At 41.9% G+C, this 27012-nt stretch overlaps 1 protein-coding gene across 2 annotated transcripts in view; it reads right to left on the minus strand.

Annotated features, from left to right (window-relative positions):
* The window catches only part of TAS1R1 (taste 1 receptor member 1), a 59398-nt gene that overhangs the window by 24992 nt on the left and 7394 nt on the right, over window positions 1-27012 (minus strand). For both annotated transcript variants that reach the window (XM_056542822.1, XM_056542821.1), the window contains exons 3-5: window positions 21550-22290; window positions 17459-17668; window positions 1180-1300 (exon numbers count right to left, since the gene is read on the minus strand). In XM_056542822.1, coding sequence (XP_056398797.1) covers window positions 1180-1300; window positions 17459-17668; window positions 21550-22290 — 1072 coding nt within the window. The remainder of the gene's footprint in view (window positions 1-1179; window positions 1301-17458; window positions 17669-21549; window positions 22291-27012) is intronic.

The raw sequence follows: 27012 nt of genomic DNA on the forward strand, positions 1-27012 counted from the left end.
GCATTGGATAATGGTGTAAATACACTCAATATAAGGAGAACATTGGATAAAGGTGTTAATACACTCAATATAAGCAGAGTATTGGATAATGGTGTAAATACACTCAATATAAGGAGAACATTGGATAAAGGTGTAAATACAATTAATATAAGCAGAGCATTGGATAATGGTGTAAATACACTCAATATAAGCAGAGCATTGGATAATGGTGTAAATACACTCAATATAAGCAGAGCATTGGATAATGGTGTAAATACACTCAATATAAGGAGAGCATTGGATAATGGTGTAAATACACTCAATATAAGGAGAACATTGGATAAAGGTGTAAATACACTCAATATAAGCAGAGTATTGGATAATGGTGTAAATACACTCAATATAAGGAGAACATTGGATAAAGGTGTAAATACACTCAATATAAGCAGAGCATTGGATAATGGTGTAAATACACCCAATATAAGCAGAGCATTGGATAATGGTGTAAATACACTCAATATAAGCAGAGCATTGGATAATGGTGTAAATACACTCAATATAAGCAGAGCATTGGATAATGGTGTAAATACACCCAATATAAGCAGATCATTGGATAATGGTGTAAATACACTCAATATAAGCAGAGCATTGGATAATGGTGTAAATACACTCAATATAAGCAGATCATTGGATAATGGTGTAAATACACTCAATATAAGCAGAGCATTGGATAATGGTGTAAATACACTCAATATAAGCAGAGCATTGGATAAAGGTGTAAATACAATTAATATAAGCAGAGCATTGGATAATGGTGTAAATACACTTTTTTGGGACGCTCCCCATTTTCAATTCACTTGACAATGTGTCCCCGATGAGTCTTTGTTTCCTTCCATAAAAAATAGACCATACTTAGTGACTTGCCATTTGGCAATGGACTAGTGGTTGATATCTGCACTTATGGATCATTAGGTATAAGACTATATTTTGGGGGGAAAAATAACGGCATTAAGTTACTGGAAGGTTTAGATTTAGGACTGTACATATGGAGATCTGAGAGAATCCTTGTTCCACAAGAGACGTGTGCGAGTGAGACTAAAATCAATCAGGGCTCCATATGTATATATATATATATATATATATATATACACTAACATAACATGACAAGTATAGGACTATATGGGGACAAACATATCTCACCGCTCTGGTTGACAAAAGTCATTTCTGGGCAAGAAATACAGTCGAAACAGCAAGAAAACGACCCCGTCTGCACTCGTCTTTCTCCTTTCTCACATTCTTTTGAACAAACTGATTCAGGAACCTGCGGCCAAACACATAAGAACAATCAACATTTACATACAGAAGAGGAGATAATATACAGAATATATAAAATATAATAATGAGTATATACAGAAGATAAAATAATATACAGAATATACAGAAGATATAATATACAGAATATACAGAAGATATAAAATATAATAATGAGAAAATACAGAATATAAAATAATATACAGAATATACAGAACATAAAATTATATACAGAATATACAGAAGATATAATATACAGAATATACAGAACATAAAATAATATACAGAATATACAGAAGATATAAAATATAATAATGAGTATATACAGAAGATAAAATAATATACAGAATATACAGAAGATAAAATAATATACAGAATATACAGAAGATATAATATACAGAATATACAGAAGATATAATATACAGAAGATATAAAATATAATAATGAGAAAATACAGAATATAAAATAATATACAGAATATACAGAACATAAAATAATATACAGAATATACAGAAGATATAAAATATAATAATGAGTATATACAGGAGATAAAATAATATACAGAATATACAGAAGATATAATATACAGAAGATATAAAATATAATAATGAGTATATACAGAAGATAAAATAATATACAGAATATACAGAAGATATAATATACAGAAGATATAAAATATAATAATGAGTATATACAGAAGATAAAATAATATACAGAATATACAGAAGATAAAATAATATACAGAATATACAGAAGATATAAAATACAGAATATACAGAAGATATAAAATATAATAATGAGAAAATACAGAACATAAAATAATATACAGAATATACAGGAGATAAAATAATATACAGAATATACAGAAAATATTATATACAGAATATACAGAAGATATAAAATATAATAATGAGAAAATACAGAACATAAAATAATATACAGAATATACAGAATATATAAAATATAATAATGAATATATACAGAAGATATAATAATATACAGAATATAAAATAATATACAGAATATACAGAACATAAAATAATATACAGAATATACAGAAGATATAAAATATAATAATGAGTATATACAGGAGATAAAATGATGTACAGAATATATGATAATATACAGAATATACAGAAGATAAAATAATATACAGAATATACAGAAGATATAATATACAGAAGATATAAAATATAATAATGAGAATATACAGAAGATAAAATAATATACAGAATATACAGAAAATATAATATACAGAATACACAGAAGATATAATATACAGAATATACAGAAGATATAAAATATAATAATGAGTATATACAGAAGATAAAATAATATACAGAATATACAGAAGATATAAAATATAATAATGAGTATATACAGGAGATAAAATGATGTACAGAATATATGATAATGTACAGGATATACAGAAGATAAAATAATATACAGAATATACAGAAGATATAATAATATACAGAATATACAGAAGATATAAAATATAATAATGAGTATATACAGGAGATAAAATGATGTACAGAATATATGATAATGTACAGGATATACAGAAGATATCAAATATAATAATGAGCATATACAGAAGAGATTCGGCATTAGGGCCCAGGAGTTCCTCTTCACATCCCTTTACCCAGGGTGTACAGGGCCCAGCACTTCTATCCATCCTTCCTTCCATTACTTACAGAGGGGCAGTAGGTTGGCACTGGTGGGTACTAAAGGCCTGTTCACACTATGCAAATTCCTCCCAGAGAAAATTCTGGGCGGATTCCTCTTGCAGCAGTCACCCATTGATTTCAAAAATTTTTGCTGCACAGTCCACACTGTAATTTACGATCCGGTGGAATTCCGTAATAGATTCCCATTTGTTCAATGGGAATTTGTGCACTTTCCTAGGCATTATGGGGGAGATTTATCAAAACATGTCCAGAGGATAAGTTGCTGAGTTGCCCATAACAACCAATCAGATCGCTTCTTCCAGTTTTGAAAAGGCCTCTGAAAAATGAAAGTAGTGATCTGATTGGTTGCTATGGGCAACTCAGCAACTTTCCTCTAGACAGGTTTTGATAAATCTCCTCCTATAACTTAAAGGGGTACTCCACCCCTAGACATCTTATCCCCTATCCTTTGGATAGGGGATAAGATGTCTGATTGCAGGGGTCCCGCAGCTAGGCATTCATTTAGAGCGTTGGGTGCAGCACCGAAGACTCGTGACATCACGGCCATGCCCCCTCAATGCAAGTCTATTGGAGGGGGTGTGAAGGCCGTCATGCCCCATCCCATAGACTTGCATTGATGGGGCATGGCCGTGACGCCACAGGCCTCGGCCCCGCATCGCCCGTCATCCGGCACAGAGCGAAATTCACTCTGTGCATCGGATGTATGAGGTGCCACAGCCGAGTCGCAGGGGTCCCGACGGTAGGACCCCCGCAATCAGACATCTTATCCCCTATCCTTTGGATAGGGGATGTCTAGGGGTGGAGTACCCCTTTAAGTTATAGGAGGAGATTTATCAAAACATGTCTAGAGGAAAATTGCTGAGTTGCCCATAGCAACCAATCAGATCACTTCTTTCATTTTTCAGAGGCCTTTTCAAAACTGGAAGAAGCGATCTGATTGGTTGCTACGGGCAACTTAGCAACTTTTCCTCTGGACAGGTTTTGATAAATCTCCCCCATAATGCCTAGTAAAACAAAAGAAGAACAGGCGCTCCCTTGTGGAGAATCAACGGGATCACAGGTGCGTGGGAAGGGAGGGTAAAAATGAAGGCTCACCCTGCCAGGTTGTGCAAATTCCCACACAACAAGGATCTGCGCTTGTAGTATAGTGAACTGGGTCTGCAGCCTTCCTGGAATCGGCAGAAATGCAGAGGCGAAAGCTTCAGGGGTGCAGGAATACAGGCGCTGACCAAGAAGGGGACCAGTGAAGCCAGGTAGGTATCAAACAGCTTTAATCCAATGCGACGCGTTTCACCGCACTTGCGCGGTTTCATCAGGCATAACAAACACTTCGCCGGAAGGGGTTTATATACACACAGGTATTAACCCCTGCCTATGCACAACAATACAACATTAACAAATGTGCGGCCTTAAAAACAAGACAAAACATTCAATAAAAAAAAAAAAAAAAAAGCTGATTTATGACCAATTGGAATCACAGACTGCAAGCCATCGCATTGCATGAGTCACCTGCCGCAATAGAAGTAAAGTGCAACTGAGTCTAAGAAATGCGATATCGCATAATGTATATTGTGCCCAGGGTCAAACATGTTTTTATAAATTATATAAATACTGACCGTATCGATCCTGCACATCTCCCGTCCCACCTTAGTGAGAGGTGAGAGGCACAAAGCCGCACGGTATGTACCTACACCTGTGATTATAAAAAATTCCCATCAAAAACAGGGAAAAAAAATTATATTATAGGAAGTAAAATAGATAAAAAATATGTATAGTAATATATATAATAAAAATAGAAAAGCCACATGTCAAAATCTACCTAAAAGGGAGAATGATGATGTAGATATATGTCCAGGAACAACTAATTAATCTCAGCAATCTGAACGGGCACTATCCGAGAAGTATCTCCCGAAAGAGGGCAGAGAACGGGAAGTTATGTTATCAAGGAGAGGGAGAGAAGAAAACTTATATATTTTTATATATTATATATTTTTCTACAAAAACATATATATATATATAACTAATGGACCAATATATGAAGAGTGAAGATACATTTTCATAATTAATAAAGTGGTGGAGTCACTAACTGGAAAATAAAAAAATATATATATAGAAAAGATTTTTGTGGTACTGACCACTGCGTAGGTTAGGTCTCCCAAATTTAATTAGAAAGAATAATCGTAAAGGGAACCTTAAAAATATTAATTTTAATTTATCCTTAAAAAACGTACAAAAAAACAAAATAATAAATGGTAAATTTTTCTTGACCGCCACCAGTGTATATAATATACTTTTAGTTCAAACAATGTTCATAATTCCGTAATGATTCTGAAAGTTCAAACAATGTTCATAAGTTCCTGTGTGTTAAAGGTCTATTGATCAATCTCAGTATCGGTGCCTATTCACATAGGTCGCCGCTGTGCTTGCGTTATTCTCCTTTTCTTATTTCAGTATATAATAGACGCATCCACATTGGAATACCAGTACACTACAACAACAATTCCGTAATATATTGCTCATAGTGCTGTGTTAAATTGCAATTAATCCCATATTGCTATATGCTTGTTCACATCCATGCCGGTTGCGATATATTTGTTATACTCCACATGGGTTTGTTCATTAGTACACAGGGTTAGTCGCCATCCCGGGCGTATATCCAACACCCTATATGTGCGCTTGTCCACACTCCTGCTAATAGATCGTCAACCTGGGTGTATGTGCAAACCCCTATGTATGTGCTTGTTCACACTGCTGCCGGTTGATTGCCCTTCTGGGCGTATATCCAACACCTTATGTAGGTGCTCATTCGCACTCCTGCTGGTTGTGATATTTGAATAGTTTTCAGATTGAGGTTCTTAAATAAATCGTTTTTTCACCGGCTAAGGCGTATATCCTCCACTGTATAACACTCTCCGATTGGGATTAATTTAAATCACATATAAACATATACGGTCCTAGTTATTCGTCCTCGTATTTATTTTATTTTTGTAGTTCTAATATCCACTCTGCGTTATTAAGTTTTAGCTTTATGTTCACATTGGTGTTTTCATGTCTCAGCCTTTTTTGACCCTCTTCATGAGACATTCACAGTCACCACAGCACCTCATTCATACAGTGTTATCTGTTCATTATTATTATATTGAGGTGTATATATTCACTGCACTGAGCTCTATATAGTGAATATTCAGGGTGTAATTCATACAGTGTTATCTGTTCATTATTATTATATTGAGGTGTATATATTCACTGCACTGAGCTCTATATAGTGAATATTCAGGGTGTAATTCATACAGTGTTATCTGTTCATTATTATTATACTGAGGTGTATATATTCACTGCACTGAGCTCTATATAGTGAATATTCAGGGTGTAATTCATACACCTCGATTCTTCACTATTACTTATAGTGAGTATATTACTGTGTATGTGAGCCCATCAATCATCGCAATACCAATAAATCACCACATGTATATTTCACACAATTTGTAGCCTTTTTGTTACTCATGCACAAATAGATTCAGGTATGATTGGACGATTGCATATGAACCTCTGAGTACGTAAAGACTCTGTTCACATTGTATTGCGGTCACACATATTGTTCAGCGTATATGGAGCCAAATGCAGATGTAGGGATATTATCCAGTTTAATATTTTGTGAGATTCAAGCATTAGTAATCATTGATTGTAGTTGTATTTAGTATGCACAGTCTATAATGCGATTGTCAACAACTTATGACCTTTATCATATTAATATATTTAAATATGCACTTATTTCTTTTTTGTTATCCATTTGCATACTTGGTATATTTGATACAAGTGTTCCGTGATTGTTATTCACTTAGTATCATATTTCCTTTCTCACAGGAATCCATTTACACTTTGCATGCATGCATTGCCTTATATATCTTTTTAACCCCTTAAGGACCGGGGGTTTTTCCGTTTTTGCATTTTCGTTTTTTGCTCCTTGCCTTTAAAAAATCATAACTCTTTCAATTTTGCACCTAAAAATCCATATGATGGCTTATTTTTTGCACCACCAATTCTACTTTGTAATGACATCAGTCATTGTGCCCAAAAATCTACGGTGAAACGGGAAAAAAAATCATTGTGAGACAAAATTGAAAAAAAAAACGCCATTTTGTAACTTTTGGGGGCTTCCGTTTCTACGTAGTACATTTTTCGGTAAAAATTACACCTTACCTTTATTCTGTAGGTCCATATGATTAAAATGATACCCTACTTATACAGGTTTGAATTTGTCACACTTCTGGAAAAAATCATAACTTCATGCAGAAAAATTTATACGTTTAAAATTGTCATCTTCTGACCCCTATAACTTTTTTATTTTTCCGTGTATGGGGCGGTATGAGGGCTCATTTTTTGCGCCGTGATCTGAAGTTTTTAACGGTATAATTTTTGCATTGATAGGACTTATTGATCGCTTTTTATTCATTTTTTCATGATATAGAAAGTGACCAAAAATGCACTATTTTGGACTTTGGAATTTTTTTGCGCGCACGCCATTGACCGTGCGGTTTAATTAACGATATATTTTTATAATTCGGACATTTCCGCACGCGGCGATACCATTTATGTTTATTTTTATTTTTATTTACACTGTGTTTTTTCTTTTATGGGAAAAGGGGGGTGATTCAAACTTTTAATAGGGAAGGGGTTAAATGATGTTTGTTCACTTTTTTTTTGCACTTTTTTTTTGCAGTGTTATAGGTCCCATAGGGACCTATAACACTGCACACACTGATCTTTTACATTGATCACTGGTTTCTCATAAGAAACCAGTGATCGATGATTCTGCCGCATGACTGCTCATGCCTGGATCTCAGGCACTGAGCAGTCATTCGGCGATCGGACAGCGAGGAGGCAGGTAGGGGCCCTCCCGCTGTCCTGTCAGCTGTTCGGGACGCCGCGATTTCACCGCGGCTATCCCGAACAGCCCACTGAGCTAGCCGGCATGGTTTCGGTTTCACTTTAGACGCGGCGTTCAACTTTGAACGCCGCGTCTAAAGGGTTAATAGCGCGCGGCACAGCGATCAATGCCGCGCGCTATTAGCCACGGGTCCCGGCCGTTGTTAGAGGCCGGGCCCGAACCGCTATGACGCGGGGCCACGCCGTGGCCCCGCGTTATAGATCGGGAGTGGACACATGACGTTCCAGTACGTCATGTGTCCTTAAGGGGTTAAGAGAGGTCAATAGAAAAAAGTGCAAATGGAAAGAAAAACCTGGTGTAGATCAAGGATGCAGTTCACATTGTCTAGGTTCGACGCGTTTCTTTTGCCAGGTCTTCAGGAACCATATTAGGCCATTTTCTTTCATCAGAAGTATAGAGCCAGGTTGTTTGATGTCCGACACTGATGGCGGTCAGCACCAAATGCCGCCATTGTATCTTCTTTAAATAGGACGTCATTCCCACTCCACCCTCCTTCCTTTCTGGTTCTACCTATCACTGCTTGCTACGTCAGTTACCTGGCGTGTCTATGTGCAGAGAAGGTGTGTATTGGGACCAGGTGTATGGGGGAGTGTATTCTGGTCAGGGTTAGGGTAATACTACACGTTCTAACCATTCTGTCAGTTTCTGTTTAGGTGGAAATATTGAGGCTGCAATGATATATTGATACAGAAATTTTCATTATTACCGAGGCGCTGCAAATTTATTGACCGATCAGATATATAACTATGAATAATTATATGTTTATTATTTACTTTATTTTGTTGGTCTTTCTTACTTTGTAAGAAGTATATTAGGGACGCTAGGGGAGGGATTATTTATTTTTTTCTGATTTAAATGAAGCTTGAAAATGCTATGAATTCATTCAATCCCTTGGGTCTGACTGAATCCATAAGAAATGTCCATTTAGCTTCTACTTGCAGGAGAATTTTATCCCAGTTCCCCCCTCTAACTGGGGGCTTAACCACTTCCAGTACCTGTACCTTTAGTTCTCTAGGGTCACCGTCGTGGCTACATGAGAAGTGATTTCCCACTGGGGTGTCTCTCCGATGCCTTATATCAGCCAGATGTTCCTGTACCCTATTTTTCAATGTTCTAAATGTTTTGCCTACATAGTTGACCGGGCACGGACAACTCAACACATAGACCACCCCTTTCATATTGCAATTTGCCCAATGTTTCAGGGGAAATAACTTTTGATTAGTGGCACTTTCACAGTGATTACCCCTTTTAATATGTGGACATACAATGCATCCACTACATGGATAGGTACCTTTTGCTCCCGTTTTTAACCAGGTCTCCTGGCTTGTTTCTGGTTCAAAATTGCTTCTAATGAGTCTATCTTTTAAATTTCTACCTCTTCGATATGTTATAGAGGGATCTTCTGGTAGCACTGCAGCCAGTGTCTTATCTGCCCTCAGGATCTCCCAATATTTTTGGAAAATTTCTCTCACCTCCCTCGATTTAGCATCATAGTTGCCTATTATTCTGAGAATCTCCTCTCCATCCTGTTTGGGTTTTGGAATCAATAATTCTGTCCTAGGGCTATTGAGGGCCCTATGATAGGCTTTTTTCAGGACTTTATTGGGGTATCCCCTTTCCCTCAATCGTTGTTTTAACTCCATAGCTTTAGTTTGAAATTCCGAAAGACTTGAGCAATTGCGCTTTACCCGTAAGTATTGTCCTGTCGGTATACCCTTCCTCAGGGGGAGAGGATGATAGCTCTCCCACCGAAGAAGGGTATTTGTGGCTGTCTCTTTCCTGTGAAGCGTGGTCTCAATAGTGTTATTAGTTGTCAGTTTTATTTTAATGTCCAAAAATTCAATTTCATATTGACTAATCGTGTGAGTAAATCTGAGATTGAATGCGTTATTATTCAGACTTTGTACAAACTCTTCAAATTTGCTTTTGGATGACGTCCAAATTAGCAGGATATCATCTATAAATCGTATCCATAAACTGATATGTTGTGTCCATTCAATCATTTCGTCTCCGAATACGGTTTGGTCCTCCCACCAGCCTAAATAGAGATTAGCGTAACTGGGGGCGCAGGGGCTCCCCATAGCTGTTCCATGCTGCTGGTGGAAGGACCTCCCCTCGAAGACAAAATAGTTTTTAGTAAGGACAAATGACAACAATTGGATGACAAAATCATTGTGTGGAGTGTATTGAAGTCCCCTAGTTTTTAGGAAGGACTCAGTGGCTTTAAGCCCCAAGTCATGTGGAATGCTCGAGTATAGCGCCTCTACGTCCAAAGACGCCAAATAAGACCCTTCCTCAAGCACTAACCCCTCGAGTCTCCTCAGTACATCCATTGTATCCCGTACATATGATGGTAATGAGTATACAAATGGTCTAAGTACTTGGTCCACATATTGACTTGGGGCTTGCGTCAACAATACAACATTAACAAATGTGCGGCCTTAAAAACAAGACAAAACATTCAATAAAAAAAAAAAAAAAAAAAAAAGCTGATTTATGACCAATTGGAATCATAGACTGCAAGCCATCGCATTGCATGAGTCACCTGCCGCTATAGAAGTAAAGTGCAACTGAGTCTAAGAAATGCGATATAGCATAATGTATATCGTGCCCAGGGTCAAACATGTTTTTATAAATTATATAAATACTGACCGTATCGATCCTGCACATCCCCCGTCCCACCTTAGTGAGAGGTGAAAGGCGCAAAACCACACGGTATGTACCTACACCTGTGATTATAAAAAATTCCCATCAAAAACAGGGAAAAAAAATTATATTATAGGAAGTAAAATAGATAAAAAAAATATGTATAGTAATATATATAATAAAAATAGAAAAGCCACATGTCAAAATCTACCTAAAAGGGAGAATGATGATGTAGATATATGTCCAGGAACAACTAATTAATCTCAGCAATCTGAACGGGCACTATCCGAGAAGTATCTCCCGAAAGAGGCCAGAGAACGGGAAGTTATGTTATCAAGGAGAGGGAGAGAAGAAAACTTATATATTTTTATATATTATATATTTTTCTACAAAAACATATATATATATATAACTAATGGACCAATATATGAAGAGTGAAGATACATTTTCATAATTAATAAAGTGGTGGAGTCACTAACTGGAAAAAAAAAAAAATATATATATATATATATATATAACAAAAGAGAGGGGGGGAGAAAAAATATTTATTTGACATTCTCTATGGTCTCATTAAGGCCATTCGGGACCAATGTGACGAGTTTGTGGATCCAATAGGATTCACGATTAATGAGACGTTGGTATCTATTAACACAATCTGATGGAATAGTTTCAAGAATTATTAATTTTAGAAAATCTAGGTTGTTCTTATGCTTGAATGTAAAATGTTTTGAAACACTATGTAGTAGATATTTGTGTTTAATGTTCCAACAGTGTTTATTCATACGGGACGGCACTGTTTGTACAGCGCGGCCCACGTATTGGAGATCACAGCTACATGTTAATAGATATATTGCAAATGTCGGATCAGTTTTAAATACTATGGATCGTCCGTCTCCAGATATGGTCTGTCCCTTCCTTCCCCCTCTAATACCATTGAGTCCAGCACATCACAAGGATATTGAGGACCTTTTGAATTCCTCTATCATTACTGTACACGAAGATTCTGAAATTGGGAACACTTCTGATATATCTTCTGCACCTTCTTTTTTAGCCTCCCGCACCCCACGTGTGAACACTGTCTTAACATCAATTTCAGTGAATCCAGATCACCTTCCAATCACACATTACTTCCCGATAGCACCTGTATTACCACAGAACAACAAAAAATCAGTAAAAAGAAAAATAGGTATAGGAGGCTGCAGAGGGGGCCGGTCCACCTAAAAAAAAACGACCTTGCTGCACAAAAAATCAATGATACCCAAATAAAGATCTTTAATTTATCTCAATATATCTTGACACAGGGGGAGATTGACCTGTTATCAAAGGGTCTCTCTTTTTGTCCTGTTACCCGTCCTAGTGATTTTCAATTACTTTTAGATCTGAATACCGTATTTTTCGTCCTATAGGACGCACCGGCGTATAAGACGCACCCAATTTTTAGGGGCAAAATCAAAAAAAATAAAGATTTTGAACCCAATAGTGGTCTTCAACCTGCGGACCTCCAGATGTTGCAAAACTACAACTCCCAGCATGCCCGGACAGCCGTTGGCTGTCCGGGCATGCTGGGAGTTGTAGTTTTGCAACATCTGGAGGTCCGCAGATTGAAGACCACTGCAGGAGGAGGTAATACTCACGTGTCCCCGCCGCTCCGGACCCGTCACCGCTGCCCTGGATGTCGCTCCATCCCTGTCGCCGTGTCCCCGTCGCTCCGGAACGTCTCTGCTGCCGGCCGGGTATCCTCGCTCTCCGTCGCCGCCATCACGTCGTTACGCACGCCGACGCACGTATGCGACGACGTGATGACGAGGAAGGAGAGCGCCGGCCATACAGGGGATCCCGGCATGGAGCAGACACCGAGGAGGCAGGTAAGGTCCCCCCCGGTGTCCTGTAAGCACTAACCCGGCTATTCAGTCGGGCTGTTCGGGACCGTCGCGGTGAAATCGCGGCGATCCCGAACAGCCCGACTGAACAGCCGGGTTAGTGTCACTTTCCCTTCAGACGCGGCGGTCAGCTTTGATCGCCGTGTCTGAAGGGTTAATACAGGGCATCACCGCGATCGGTGATGTCCTGTATTAGCCGCGGGTCCCAGCCGTTGATGGCCGCAGGGACCGCCGCGATAGGGGTGTATTCGCCGTATAAGACGCACCGACTTTTTCCCCCCAGTTTTGGGGAAGAAAAAGTGCGTCTTATACGGCGAAAAATACGGTAGTTATATACGTAAACTCACACTTGACCAACATTTTTCTATGATTGATAGAGTTAAAAATAATGAAGGGGACTGTTTGAATCCAGATAATGTATTTACAGAAAATATCTCTGATCCTCATCAGGATAATTCTATAATTAGACATGTAACTGTGAAACCACATTCCAATCTCAGCAAGTCTGAACGGGCGGCTATAAAAACCTTACAAAATAATGAGAATATCATTATTCGTCCCACAGATAAGGGGGGGGGGGAGGGGTACGGTTATTTTAGACCGTACTGCATATGTGGAGGAGTCGTTTCATATTCTATCAGATAAAAACTATTACGAAGTTTTGTCCACTAATCCATCCACTAGTTATTTTGAATCTTATTGCACTCTGATTAAAAATGCCACGGATCATTCTCTGCTAAATAAAAAAGAATTACATTTTCTGTCTATTAAGAATTATAACACACCGCATTTTTATTATTTACCCAAACTACACAAAAATTCCATAAACCCCCCCCCCCCGGACGTCCTATCATATTAGGGGTGGGATCTATGACAGCTAACCTCTCTCATTTTATAGATTTTTTTTTTTTGCCGCCATATGTACCGTATTTTTTGCCGTATAAGACGCACTTTTTCTTCCCCAAAACTGGGGGGAAAAAGTCGGTGCGTCTTATACGGCGAATACACCCCTATCGCGGCGGTCCCTGCGGCCATCAACGGCCGGGACCCGCGGCTAATACAGGACATCACCGATCGCGGTGATGCCCTGTATTAACCCTTCAGACGCGGCGATCAAAGCTGACCGCCGCGTCTGAAGGGAAAGTGACACTAACCCGGCTGTTCAGCGATTTCACCGCGACGGTCCCGAACAGCCCGACTGAATAGCCGGGTTAGTGCTTACAGGACACCGGGAGGGACCTTACCTGCCTCCTTGGTGTCTGCTCCGTGCCGGGATCCCCTGTATGGCCGGCGCTCTCCTTCCTCGTCATCACGTCGTCGCGTACGTACGTCGGCGTGCGTAACGGCGTGATGGCGGCGACGGAGAGCGAGGATACCCGGCCGGCAGCAGAGACGTTCCGGAACGACGGGGACGTGGCGACAGCGATGGAGCGACATCCAGGGCAGCGGTGACGGGTCCGGAGCGGCGGGGACACGTGAGTATTACCTCCTCCTGCAGTGGTCTTCAATCTGCGGACCTCCAGATGTTGTAAAACTACAACTCCCAGCATGCCCGGACAGCCAACGGCTGTCCGGGCATGCTGGGAGTTGAAGTTTTGCAACATCTGGAGGACCGCAGGTTGAAGACCACTATTGGGTTCAAAATCTTTATTTTTTAAGATTTTGCCCCTAAAAATTGGGTGCGTCTTATACGCCAATGCGTCCTATAGGGCGAAAAATACGGTAATTCATTTGCCATCTTATTTGAGAGATTCTACTCAACTCATACACGAGTTTAGTACAGTACCTTTACCATCAAATTTCTCTTTTCTAACACTAGACGTTTGTTCTCTTTATTCAAATATAGATACAGAACTTGGACTTGCCGCCATTCTTGATACCTTTAGTAGTGACCCCCTTTTATCTAGAGATCAAGCCACATTTCTGTTAAACTCCATTCGGTTTATTTTAGAACACAACATTTTGTCTGTGCCATGGGGACTCGTTTCGCCCCAAGTTATGCAAATTTGTTCATGGGGCGATTCGAGTCCCTAATTATGGCACAGTCTCGGGCTTTTTCTAAGTTTGTATATTTTTTTTCGGAGATTTATAGATGATCTTTTTTTCATTTTGGGGGGGGGGGGCACCCTCTTGGAGGCAGAAAATTTTGTTCATGAGTTAAATCAGAATTCTTGGGGCATACAATTTACAATGCATTATTCCTCTGACTCCGTCCAATTTTTTTCGGATTTGGAGTTGACTAAATCGAATACAGATCAAATTATCACTAAAACACATTTAAAAAAAGTTGATATCAATAGTTTTCTCAACTTTGGTAGCGCACATTATCCAGCATGGTTAAGGGGCGTCCCCTATGGACAGTACCTGCGCATTCGGAAGAACTGCACCTCGAATGAGGACTTTGTTTCTCAGGCTGCTGTCCTTAGGGGACGGTTCCTTGAAAAAGGCTATCCAAAGAAACTTCTAACTAACTCTTATAACAAAATAAGAAATAAAAAACAATCGGATTTAGTAATCCAAAAGCACAAATTACTAGTAAATCTGATAACTCTTTTGAATTTAAAACAAATTTTGTGACCAATTATAATAAAGAATCATTAAAAATCAAACAAATATTACATAAACATTGGCCAATTATACTTGGAGATCCTGTTCTTGGAGAATTAATTCCCCCTACCCCTAGAATTACTTTTAGACGGGCAAGCAACTTACAAAATATGGTGGCCCCTAGTAGATTCAAAGGAAAACCGCAATTGCGGTCATATAATGATGGCTTCTGCGCTCCCTGTGGAGGCCCTCGTTGTTTATGTTGTAGTTTAATTAAAGAACCCACTACTTCTTTCCTTTCTTCTATTACTCAGGTATCATATAAGATTAAAGAAAAAGTTACATGTAATACGACATTTGCAATATATCTATTAACATGTAGCTGTGATCTCCAATACGTGGGCCGCACTGTACAAACAGTGCCGTCCCGTAGGAATAAACACCGTTGGAACATTAAACACAAATATCTACTACATAGTGTTTCAAAACATTTTACATTCAAGCATAATAACAACCTAGATTTTCTAAAATTAATAATTCTTGAAACTATTCCATCAGATTGTGTTAATAGATACCAAAGTCTCATTAATCATGAATCCTATTGGATCCACAAACTCGTCACATTGGTCCCGAATGGCCTTAATGAGACCATAGAGAATGTCAAATAAATATTTTTTCTCCCCCCTTCTCTTTTGTTATATATATATATATATATATATATATATATATATATTTTTATTTTTTTTTTAATTTCCCAGTTAGTGACTCCACCACTTTATTAATTATGAAAATGTATCTTCACTCTTCATATATTGGTCCATTAGTTATTTATATATATGTTTTTGTAGAAAAATATATAATATATAAAAATATATAAGTTTTCTTCTCTCCCTCTCCTTGATAACAGAACTTCCCATTCTCTGCCCTCTTTCGGGAGATACTTCTCGGATAGTGCCCGTTCAGATTGCTGAGATTAATTAGTTGTTCCTGGACATATATCTACATCATCATTCTCCCTTTTAGGTAGATTTTGACATGTGGTTTTTCTATTTTTATTATATATATTACTATACATATTTTTTATCTATTTTACTTCCTATAATATAATTTTTTTTCCCTGTTTTTGATGGGAATTTTTTATAATCACAGGTGTAGGTACATACCGTGCGGCTTTGTGCCTCTCACCTCTCACTAAGGTGGGACGGGGGAGGTGCGGCTTTGTGTCTCTCACCTCTCACTAAGGTGGGACGGGGGAGGTGCGGTTTTGCGCCTTTCACCTCTCACTAAGGTGGGACGGGAGATGTGCAGGATCGATACGGTCAGTATTTATAAAATTTATAAAAACATGTTTGACCCTGGGCACAATATACATTATGCGATATCGCATTTCTTAGACTCAGTTGCACTTTACTTCTATAGCAGCAGGTGACTCATGCAATGCGATGGCTTGCTGTCTTTTTTTTTTTTTTTTATTGAATGTTTTGTCTTGTTTTTAAGGCCGCACATTTGTTAATGTTGTATTGTTGTGCATTTTTTTATTATATGTATATATATATTTTTTTTTTGTATTCTTTTATTAAGGAAAAAAATCTTGTATTTTGTTGATCTCACCAAGTCAGGCAGGGGTTAATACCTGTGTGTATATAAACCCCTTCCGGCGAAGTGTTTGTTATGCCTGATGAAACCGCGCAAGCGCGGTGAAACGCGTCGCATTGGATTAAAGCTGTTTGCTACCTACCTGGCTTCACTGGTCCCCTTCTTGGTCAGCGCCTGTATTCCTGCACCCCTGAAGCTTTCGCCTCTGCATTTCCATAATGCCTAGGACAGTGCACAAATTCCCATTGAACAAATGGGAATCTATTTCGGAATTCTACCGGATCGGAAATTACAGTGTGGACTGTGCAGCGAAAATGTTTTCGAAAGTAGGACCCCCGCGACTCGGCTGCGGCACCTCATACATTCGATGCACGGAGTGAACTTCGCTCTGTGCCAGATGACTGGCGATGCGGGGCCGAGGCTCGTGGCCTTCACACCCCCTCCAATAGAGTTGCATTGAGGGGGCCTGGCTGTGATGTCACGAGTTTCAGGCGCTGCATCCAGCGCTCTAAACAAACACTGGGTGCAGCAGGGAGATCGTGGGGGTCCCCAGCTGCGGGACCCCTGCGATCAGACATCTTATCCAAAGGATAGGGGATAAGATGTCTAGGGGTGGAGTACCCCTTTAAGGCAGTGACTCCCAAATACATCGTCGTCTGATGTCCTGACGTTGGATGTAAGACACCGGCTGCTGGATGTCCTGTCTTTGTACACCAGATACCTGATATTTAGGGCTATGGGTACCTGAGGGCACCTTCAGGTCATATGGCTTTTCTAGCTGTTGGTCAGTACTGTAATTGGTCAGTAGAGCAGGTCTGAAGTTAGGGTAATTGGCAGTACGAGGCCCGGTTAAGACTTACTGAGTTATCCTTGGTGTGCCATTTTAGCTCTTCTGTCAGCTGGAGCCTTCCTGCAACTTTGCTGTATGAGCCAATAACCTTAAAGGATGGGGAGACGCCATCCCAGGACCACATCACTATGTCGTAGCCGGTGGCCGAGTCCCCGTTACTGTCAAAATAGATGGACTGATTGTAGAGAGTGAAATTCACCTTCTTCACATATTGTAAGAGCTGGGAAGAAAAACGAAGGAATGGCGGATTTACTGACTGCGCAAATTATCACAAGAAGTCACCATAAGAATCTGTATGGCACGTAGCTTATTATATATTAGAGAAGGTGTCGACAATCTCTTACCTTATGTTATGTCCCTCACACAGGCAGGGTGCCTCCAGCTGATGCAAAACTTCAACTCCCAGCATGCCCGGACAGCCTTTGGCATGCTGGGAGTTGCAGTTTTGCAACAGCTGGAGGAACACTGGTTAGGAAACACTGTCTTAGAGTACATGGACATCATAGATGTTAGTGGCATATCAGAAATCGGTGGGGTTCCGGGTGCAGAGACTCTGCTTAGTGCTGTGCGCCTTTTAGCAATTGGTGGAGGTCTCATGCCCAGGACCCCCACTGATCAGAACTACTACTATTACCCTATGATGTATAGTAGTAGATCTAATAGTACTGTAGAAATATCCACATAGGCATTTAATGGCATAGACTACTGACTTTGTCCGACAAGTAATATGTTGGTTTACGTTCCATCGAACCCCACCTAACTGGACCACCTGGCCTGGTGACATAAAACTACACCAATGACATGAACCACTTCTAAAATTTCCTATGGGGGTAAATTTAGATAACCAGTCGTCTTGGGTGATATTCATATGACCCTTAATCAACTTACCCCTCAATTTGGTTCCGCAGGAGCCCCAACTTGAGGGGTAAGTTGATTAAGGGTCATATGAATATCACCCAAGACGACTGGTTATCTAAATTTACCCCCATAGGAAATTTTAGAAGTGGTTCATGTCATTGGTGTTGTTTTATGTCACCAGGCCAGGTGGTCCAGTTAGGTGGGGTTCGATGGAACGTAAACCAACATATTACTTGTCAGACAAAGTCAGTAGTCTATGCCATTAAAGGGGTACTATGATGAAAACATTTTTTCTTTTAAATCAACTGGTGGCAGAAAGTTAAACATATTTGTAAATTACTTCTATTATAAAATCTTAATCCTTCCAGTACTTATTAGCTGCTGAATGCTACAGAGAAAATTCCTTTCTTTTTAGAACACTGATGACATCACAAACACAGTGCTCTCTGCTGACATCTCTGTCCATTTAAGCAACCATGCACAGCAGATGTATGCTAAGGGCAGCATGGTGGCTCAGTGGTTAGCACTGCTACCTTGCAGAGCTGGGGACTTGGGATCAAATCCCACTAAGTACAACAATAAATAAAGCGTAATTATTATTATAATAACGTCAGCAGAGAGAACTGTGCTCATGATGTCATCAGAGAGCATTCCAAAAAGAAAAGAATTTCCTCTGTAGTATTCAGCAGCTAATAAGTACAGGAAGGATTAAGATTTTTTAATAGAAGTAATTTACAAATATGTTTAACTTTCTGCCACCAGTTGATTTAAAAGAAAAACGGTTTTCACCGGTGTACCCCTTTAAATGCCTATGTGGATATTTCTACAGTACATAGGAAAAACGATTAGATCTATTAATACCCGATTCTCTGAACATGCACGTTCAATAACTACTGGAAAAGGATCTCCTAAACTTCTTAAACACATACAAGAATGCCATGGAGGTGACATTAAATCTATGTCCTTCATGGGATTCGTCCATGTACAAAATTTGGTGGGAGGTGGGAATAAAAATGATGTATTGCTTAAACATGAAACATCTATCATCCTGAAAACAGAAGCCCTAGGAAATCTGGGACTGACTGAACGTAGGGACATTAATGTTTGGATTAAGTAGTCGTGGTCATACGTTTTCTTCTTGGTTGGATTTATGTCAGGATATTACATTACTAAGAGGTAGTTGTTCCGTGCATATATATTTTAAGGTGAGAGATTTTTTACTAATTGTATTTTTCGATCTCTACCTCACATATGATTTTGTTTATTAAATGTCTTGCACTTTATAATTTAATAACTTTTTTTCACATTATCATTAATTGCGATTTTTTGTAGCAGATTAATATGTGTGAACATCTAATTATGTGTGAAAACTTTAGTGTGCGACCTACACGCCCTTCAGCAATGAAAGAGTTAACTTTTGCATGGAGGTGTCTCTTGAAGTGCCGGTCCCATACTTAAGTTTGAAAGACTGGATATGACGTAAGGTCCAGTAGAAGTTGCGGCTGCACGGTTGTTGACCTGTCCTCGTGTCTCCACTCCCGATGTCTAAATAAAGAAGCCATTTGATGTCAGCATATCGAGTGCCGTGAACATTCCTTCTTTCCACATGGTATGAACTGTTGCTTTGGTTCTATTGCCACGGAGCCCTGAAGGACTGACCTAGAGATTGCGTCTTCACATCTCGGCACCTCTCCAGGTACGGGTGTTATGTGGTGGTATGTTGGACAGTGCCGCCCCAGACCTCTTTTCTGTTGTTTTAAACTTTTAATATGGAAGGGGTTAATGGGTGTTTTTTTAAACTTTTTGTTTAACTTATTTATTAAATTTTTTTTTTAAAAACACTTTTAGTCCCCTTAGGGGACTTTTAGGAGGAATCATTAGATTCCTCATACAGATCATTGTGGTTTCATAGAACCACATTGATCTGTGTGCTCTGCACTTGATTGATAAAGCCTGGTCCTGCCAAGTATTATCATTCACAACACAGCAGCCAGCATAGGACGTGACATGACAGGACGATCTCGCTGCGGAGGGGCGATCCACCCCACTGCACCACCAGGGATGGTTTAAATGTCCCTTTAGACGCTGCTGTCAACTTTAACTGCGGCGATCTAAAGGGTTAATAGCCGGCCGCGGCAATCGCCATATGTCGGCTATTAACGCCGGCCCCCAGCTACAGGAATCAGGTATGGCACAGGCTCGAGTCGTGAGCCCGCACCATACTAAGGTTGCCGTCTCAGGACGAGCTGGCTCATCCTTGGACGGTAATGGGTTAAACTACACCGACTGGTGTGGTTCATCTATTCATTGTAGTGATAACCCCAGTAGGGAATTCAGAATATCTGCACTCCTGGCAGAACTCGCTATTTTGGTTTTCCAGTTCACATCAGTAAGATTAAAGTCCCTTTCAATGTCATTTTAGCTATTTCTATAACTAGTAGATCATCTAATTATTTTACTTGACCATGCCGTATATATATTACACCTAAACGAGTTACTGTATAATTATATCAGGACTACACAACTTCATAGAGAGGAGATGGAAAGCTGGTGTGACAACACCAAACTGACAATGAGAAGATTACACAACTTCCCGTCAGAAGAGAGGGAGGAGTCAGGAGCTTCTGAGACAACACAACACTGACAGTCAGAGAACTACACAACTTCCTGTCAGGAAAGATGAAGGAACTGGGGAGCTGCGGAGACAACACTACACTAACAATGAGAGAGCTAAAAAAACTTTCTTAAAGGAGATAGGGAGGAATCGGGGAACTGCTTACATAACACCACACTGACAATTATAGGACTACACAACTTCCTGTCAGAAGAGAGGAAGGAGCTGGGAAGCTACTGAAACACCACCACAATGACAGAGAGATGACTACACAACTTCCTGTCAGGGGTTCCTCACACAAAAACATACCAAAGCCAGCAGAATTAGTAATAACCCTATATTAGTAAGTTATTGATTTGGGGATAACATTTAGTAATAACACTATATTAGTAAGTTATATATTTTGGGATAATATTTTTACTTCAATACAATATTTTGATAACCTGCGAACACCTTTAACATCATCCAGTAAGTGCTGGTAGAAAAGTCAAACTGTATACTCTGAATGGGCTGATATGGACTAGGATGCAATACCAGACACAGCCATTGGATGACGGTGGTGCTGTGTCTGGTAAAAGCTGAATGTGCTGTCCCCTCCCCTTACCTTTCCATTGGTTACAGACACTCACCTGCCAAGGATAAACAGTCTCATTCCTGCATTGTCCAGATTTACAATCCAATAAGTCGTGTAAGCTGTAAGCTATGGCGTAGACAGCGGAGTATACATTAAAAGCGACCGACATGGCGAACTGACTGGGGATTGACATGTTCTGTGGAGTGAATGAGCGACATTCCTGACACATTTGGTTGCAGCCATATTGGCCCAAGTCCATTGCTTTAATGGATTTAACATAGTTAATCTCAAAGTCTATGAGCTGCGGGAAATAGATCTTAGCCACGGAGACCCCCAGGATGGAGCCGATGCTCTTGATGTCTGGCAGCTCCCCGATCTGCGAGTCCACGGACCAACTCTCACTGCCGATCCACACAAAATCCGTCACGTTGGCGTTAACCACTTCTTCAAAAAATATCCTGGCATTAAAATAGGCAGAAAAGACCACAGTTACCCGAACCCGGACCTGCACAATGTTAGCCACCATCTTCTTGGTGCTGGTCCTGTCTGTGCTGTACGGGATTAACCCTTGGTAAGCTACACAGATGCCTTTGCTTGTTGCCAAGGAGTATAAGTCTTGTAAGCCCTGCCGGCCATAGACATCATCGCTGCCCACTATTGCTATCCACGTCCAGTTAAATCTCTGCAGCAAGTTCAGAATGACTTCTACTTGAAGTTTGTCGCTGGGGATAGTGCGAAAAAAAGATGGGTATAGCAGCTTACGGCTGAGCAACTCATTGGAGGCCGAGTAACTGATCTGCAAAATATAGGAGCATTATATTACTTATCACTGTACTGATCCTGAGTTATATCCTGTATTATACTCCAGAGCTGTACTCACTATTCTGCTGGTGAGGTCAATGTGTACATACATTACATTACTTATCCTGTACTGATCCTGAGTTATATATCAGACAGGAGGCTCATATCTTATGCATTATTCTTTCTTTAATAATGCCCATAGCAGAACTATTCAGTAATCAATTCAAACAGAAAAAACTTCAACTCCCAGCAGTCCTAGGACCACAGAAGCCACTCCTCGTCTGTAGCCACTATATAAGGACTGCCCATACATAGATCCTCCTCTTTCTTTCTGCTCATAGCAGACCTAAGATAAGTATACTCTATGTGTTTGATTTACTGTTCACTTATATAGCGATTTTTATTACTGTATATTACCTTTGAGACCTGTGTGGTACTATCCCTTAGGTGATTAGTACTCACAGTGCAAGAATTTTTTCTTTTCCCTTTTCTCCTGTATTCTCTGCTGTGAGAGACGGAAATCTTCCGGTGCCGATTTCCTCTCCCCTATCGCCGCTTCGTCCGCATCTCAGCATCTCCGTATCTACCTTCCCCTCCCCCTCCCTTCCCTGCGCCATTTTACTTGAACCTTCTTCTCCGTCCGAGTTCGCGCGCGCGGGCTGGGGCGGAGCCTTTCCCCTGGTTGGTCCGCTCCTCTTTGTGGCCTGCGCTCGGGAAGGGGCGGCGTTCGGCGTGCAGTGGTTGAGAGGCGCTCCTGCGACCTCCAATCAGGACCCAGAGGGACGTAGTCTCGCGAGACTTCGTCCCCTGGGCTCATATACTCCGGGCTTACCTCACACCACAGCGCCAGTGCTACGCTAGCGGTGTGGAGGTCGGAGCCCGTTTTCTATCAGTAGGTTTTTTACCCAGTAGGTTTTTTACCAGCTCTAACGGAATTTATTCCGCTTTATTAGATTCTTAGTTGTGCCTGGGTCAGTTATTTTTTCCACTTTCCAGTGAAATTCTTTATTAAGTTAGTATGGCTGAAGAACCCTCATCTGTCCCCCTCAGAGGGGAGGGTCCTTCCCTGGATGCAGCACAATTTATGACTGCCACCCAGATCCAGGACTTAATTAATAAGTCAGTCCAAGCGGCCCTGGCCTCATCCATAATGCCCTCTGGCCTGCAACAACAGGTTTCCAATATCTCGGCTCCCCTTCATGGCGGAGATCCACATGTAAAAAAGGGCAAGGCTTCCCATAAAAGGAAGCACATCTCTGACTCCCCGGCAGGGGAAGATAATAACATGCTCCAGACAGCCCCTACCCCGGTCTGTCAACCCCAGCATCCCTCTGACTCCGCTCGACCCCTGGGCCTCGGGGAGTTACATGGCAAGAGGCGTAAGTCCGCTAAGCGCACTAAACCCGACTCCTATGTAGACTCCTCTACTGAGGACTCTTCGGGTTCATCTAATGAGTCTGAGGACTACGAGTCAGACCCCAATATTGAACAGGATGCTGGGGATACGGCGCTCGTCACCGACGCCAACCCTGCCATGCAGGGCAATGTTGTCCTGGATTCCACAGGAGAGCCCCTTTTTCACCCAGACGCGATCTCCCATCCGAGATCAGGCGACTGGTCTCCACTTCCCCACGTGGCCCAATATGTAGAGCTCTGGGCTCGTAAATCCCTGGATAGGTCCAGCCGTAATAAGCTGAGGGCAGAATGCCCTAGACCCTTTATCCCCAATAAGGTGGTGGCTACCCCGGAGGTGGACCCTATCCTGATGAAATACTTATTAAAATCGGGTAAATTTCCTAAGAAGGGAATAGAACGTTCCTTCAAAACCATACAGGAGCGTATCCTGGATTTAATGGGTCCACTCACTAAGATCCTTAATTTAGCCGAGCATGCTGCGGCGTCGGAAGAACCCGTGGACGTCCGTCAGCTCCGCGGCTGGGCCCAGAGAGCCATTTGCCTGGCAGGTACTGCCAACACCACCTGCTCAGTCGAGAGACGCCGGTCAATCCTGATGCGCCTCGACCCGCAACTATCCCATTTGGCCGAGACCGAACCCGGTCCCTCGGCAGCAGGCATGCTTTTCGGAGATAGTTTGATGAAGGACGTCAACAGATTTGTCGGCCTTTTTACCGGCTTAGATAAGGCCCAAACTTCCCTTAAAAAATCGGGGTCCAGTAAAATTTTTCCCCGGGCCGGCAGAAGTAGAGGCCGATCTGCCGGCCGTTCTGCTCCCTACAGGCCACAGAGCAGACCAGTGGCCCAATACCAGTATTCCCAGGCTCCTCCTTCCTACACCGTTCCAGTGGTCCAACCATCCCCATTCTTCCCTCCTCGTGGTCGACCCTGGAGAAGTCGTGGCGGACGTGGATACCCCCGCTCCCGTCCTTCTACCGGTGAGTGTACCATACAGACCACTTTCTCATATACCTGTGGGGGGGCGACTGATGTATTTTACCCAAGCCTGGTCTGCGATTACGGCAGACGTGTGGGTCCTTCAGACAGTGGCGGGGTTTCACCTAGAACTCCAGTCCTTACCGGTTCTGGGTGTAATTCCAACCCCTATCCGGTTCTCGGAGCAAAACGCGATCCTCATAGACAACGAGGTGCGAGATCTCCTGTCCAAACATGCGATCATGGAGTCCGACCCATCTTCCCTAGGGTTCATAAGCAACCTCTTCCTAGTGAGGAAGAAAGGGGGCGGCTACCGCCCGGTCATAAACCTGAGAGACCTAAACCAACATGTCATGTATCGCCATTTCAAAATGGAGGGAATTCACTCACTCCGGGATCTTTTGCTGCCAGGAGACTGGCTGGTGAAGGTGGACTTGAAGGACGCCTACCTTACCGTTCCCATACACCCGGAGTCACAACAGTTCCTCCGTTTTCTTTGGAGGGGCAGATTGTGGCAGTTTACGTGCCTTCCGTTCGGCCTATCATCCGCCCCGTGGTGCTTCACCAAGCTGATGAAACCGGTGGTGGCGGCTCTGAGGAGCAGGGGGGTTCGTCTGATCATTTACTTAGACGACCTTCTTATCATGGCCCGATCCAAATCTCAGGCCTCTCTTCACATGTCATGGACAATATCGTTGCTACATACTCTAGGCTTCGTGGTCAACCGAGAAAAGTCGGTTCTCGTCCCGGCTCAGGAAATGGAGTTCCTGGGTTTCTTGGTGGACACCAATCGCGCACTACTGCGGCTCCCCAAGTCCAAACTAGCCCTGATCCGCAAAGAAATCAGGGCGGTTTTGCGCAAAGGATGCTTGTCATTAAGGATTCTGGCGCGCCTGGTGGGGCTCCTGGCGGCTTCCATCCAGGCCATCTTTCCGGCCCCCCTGCACTACCGAGCCCTTCAGAGGCTCAAGATCTTACATCTGCGCCAGGGTCTCAGGTACGCGGACAAAGTACCCCTCTGTCCGGCGGCTACCGAGGAGTTACATTGGTGGCTTCGTCATGCGGTCGAGTGGAATGGCAAGGCCATTTTCAACCCGCGTCCGGACGTCATCATAGAGTCGGACGCGAGCCGTCTTGGCTGGGGCGCTCGATGCGGGGAGATTTCCACAGGAGGGACTTGGTCCGCCTCGGAAGTCGACCTGCATATCAATGCACTGGAGCTTCTGGCGGCTTTCTTTGCCGTCAAGAGCTTCATGCCTCGTTCGTCCAACTGTTGTGTGTTATTACGCATGGACAACGTGGCGGCGGTTCAGTACGTCAACCGCTTGGGGGGTACCAGATCCAAGATCCTGGCAGACCTGGCCAAGGAATTTTGGCACTTTTGCCTAGCTCGCAACATTATCCCGGTAGCAGAGTACATTCCAGGGGTCTCCAACACGGTGGCCGATTGGAATTCTCGCTACCTTCTCGATTCCAGCGACTGGCGCCTGGACCGTTCAATTTTTCTGCAGTTGCTTCATCTTTGGGGCCCGTTATGCGTGGACCTTTTCGCTTCTCGTCTCAACCACCAACTGCCTCGTTTCTTCAGCTGGAGACCGGATCCAGAAGCGTCTGCGGTAGACGCTCTCCGCCTCCTCTGGCCGAGGGGAACTCACTATGCCTTTCCTCCTTTCCAGATGATCCCCAGGGTCCTCTTGCATACGACGAACCAGAGGGCGACGGTTGTGCTGATCACACCTTGGTGGCCGACACAACCATGGTTCCCTCTTCTTTTGGGGATGATCGTGGATTATCCCCGACTGTTACCCCAAGTTCCTCACCTTCTCACCAACCCGGCCGGGAGTCTCCATCCCCTGGTGATGGAGGGCAACCTGCCTCTCCTAGCGTGGTTGGTTTCGGGATCCCGGACACGGATCAAGACCTTTCAAGATCAGCTAGGGATCTCCTCGCCCTGGCCTGGGCCCCCGGGACTAGATCGGCATATCGATCAGCCTGGAGACTCTGGGTTCGTTGGTGTGATCAACGGCAGGTTGATCCCGTACATGCACCTGTGTCTGTAGTAGTAAACTTTCTGGCAGATTCTTTTGAGTCTGGCAAATCCTATAGCTCCATTAATGTGTACCGATCGGCTATTGCGGCTTATCACTGCCCTGTGGACTCTTTGCCGATTGGCAAACACCCGTTGGTTTGTAGACTTTTACGCGGTATTAAATTTAAATGTCCCCCTCGGCCTAGGTATCAATCGACCTGGGATGTCTCCAGGTTGCTCGATATGTTTGCCTCATGGGTGGACAATGACGACCTTTCCCTGAAACTGTTGTCTTAT

The sequence above is a fragment of the Hyla sarda genome, chromosome 10 (assembly GCF_029499605.1).
Source record: "Hyla sarda isolate aHylSar1 chromosome 10, aHylSar1.hap1, whole genome shotgun sequence".
Lineage (NCBI taxonomy): Eukaryota > Metazoa > Chordata > Amphibia > Anura > Hylidae > Hyla > Hyla sarda.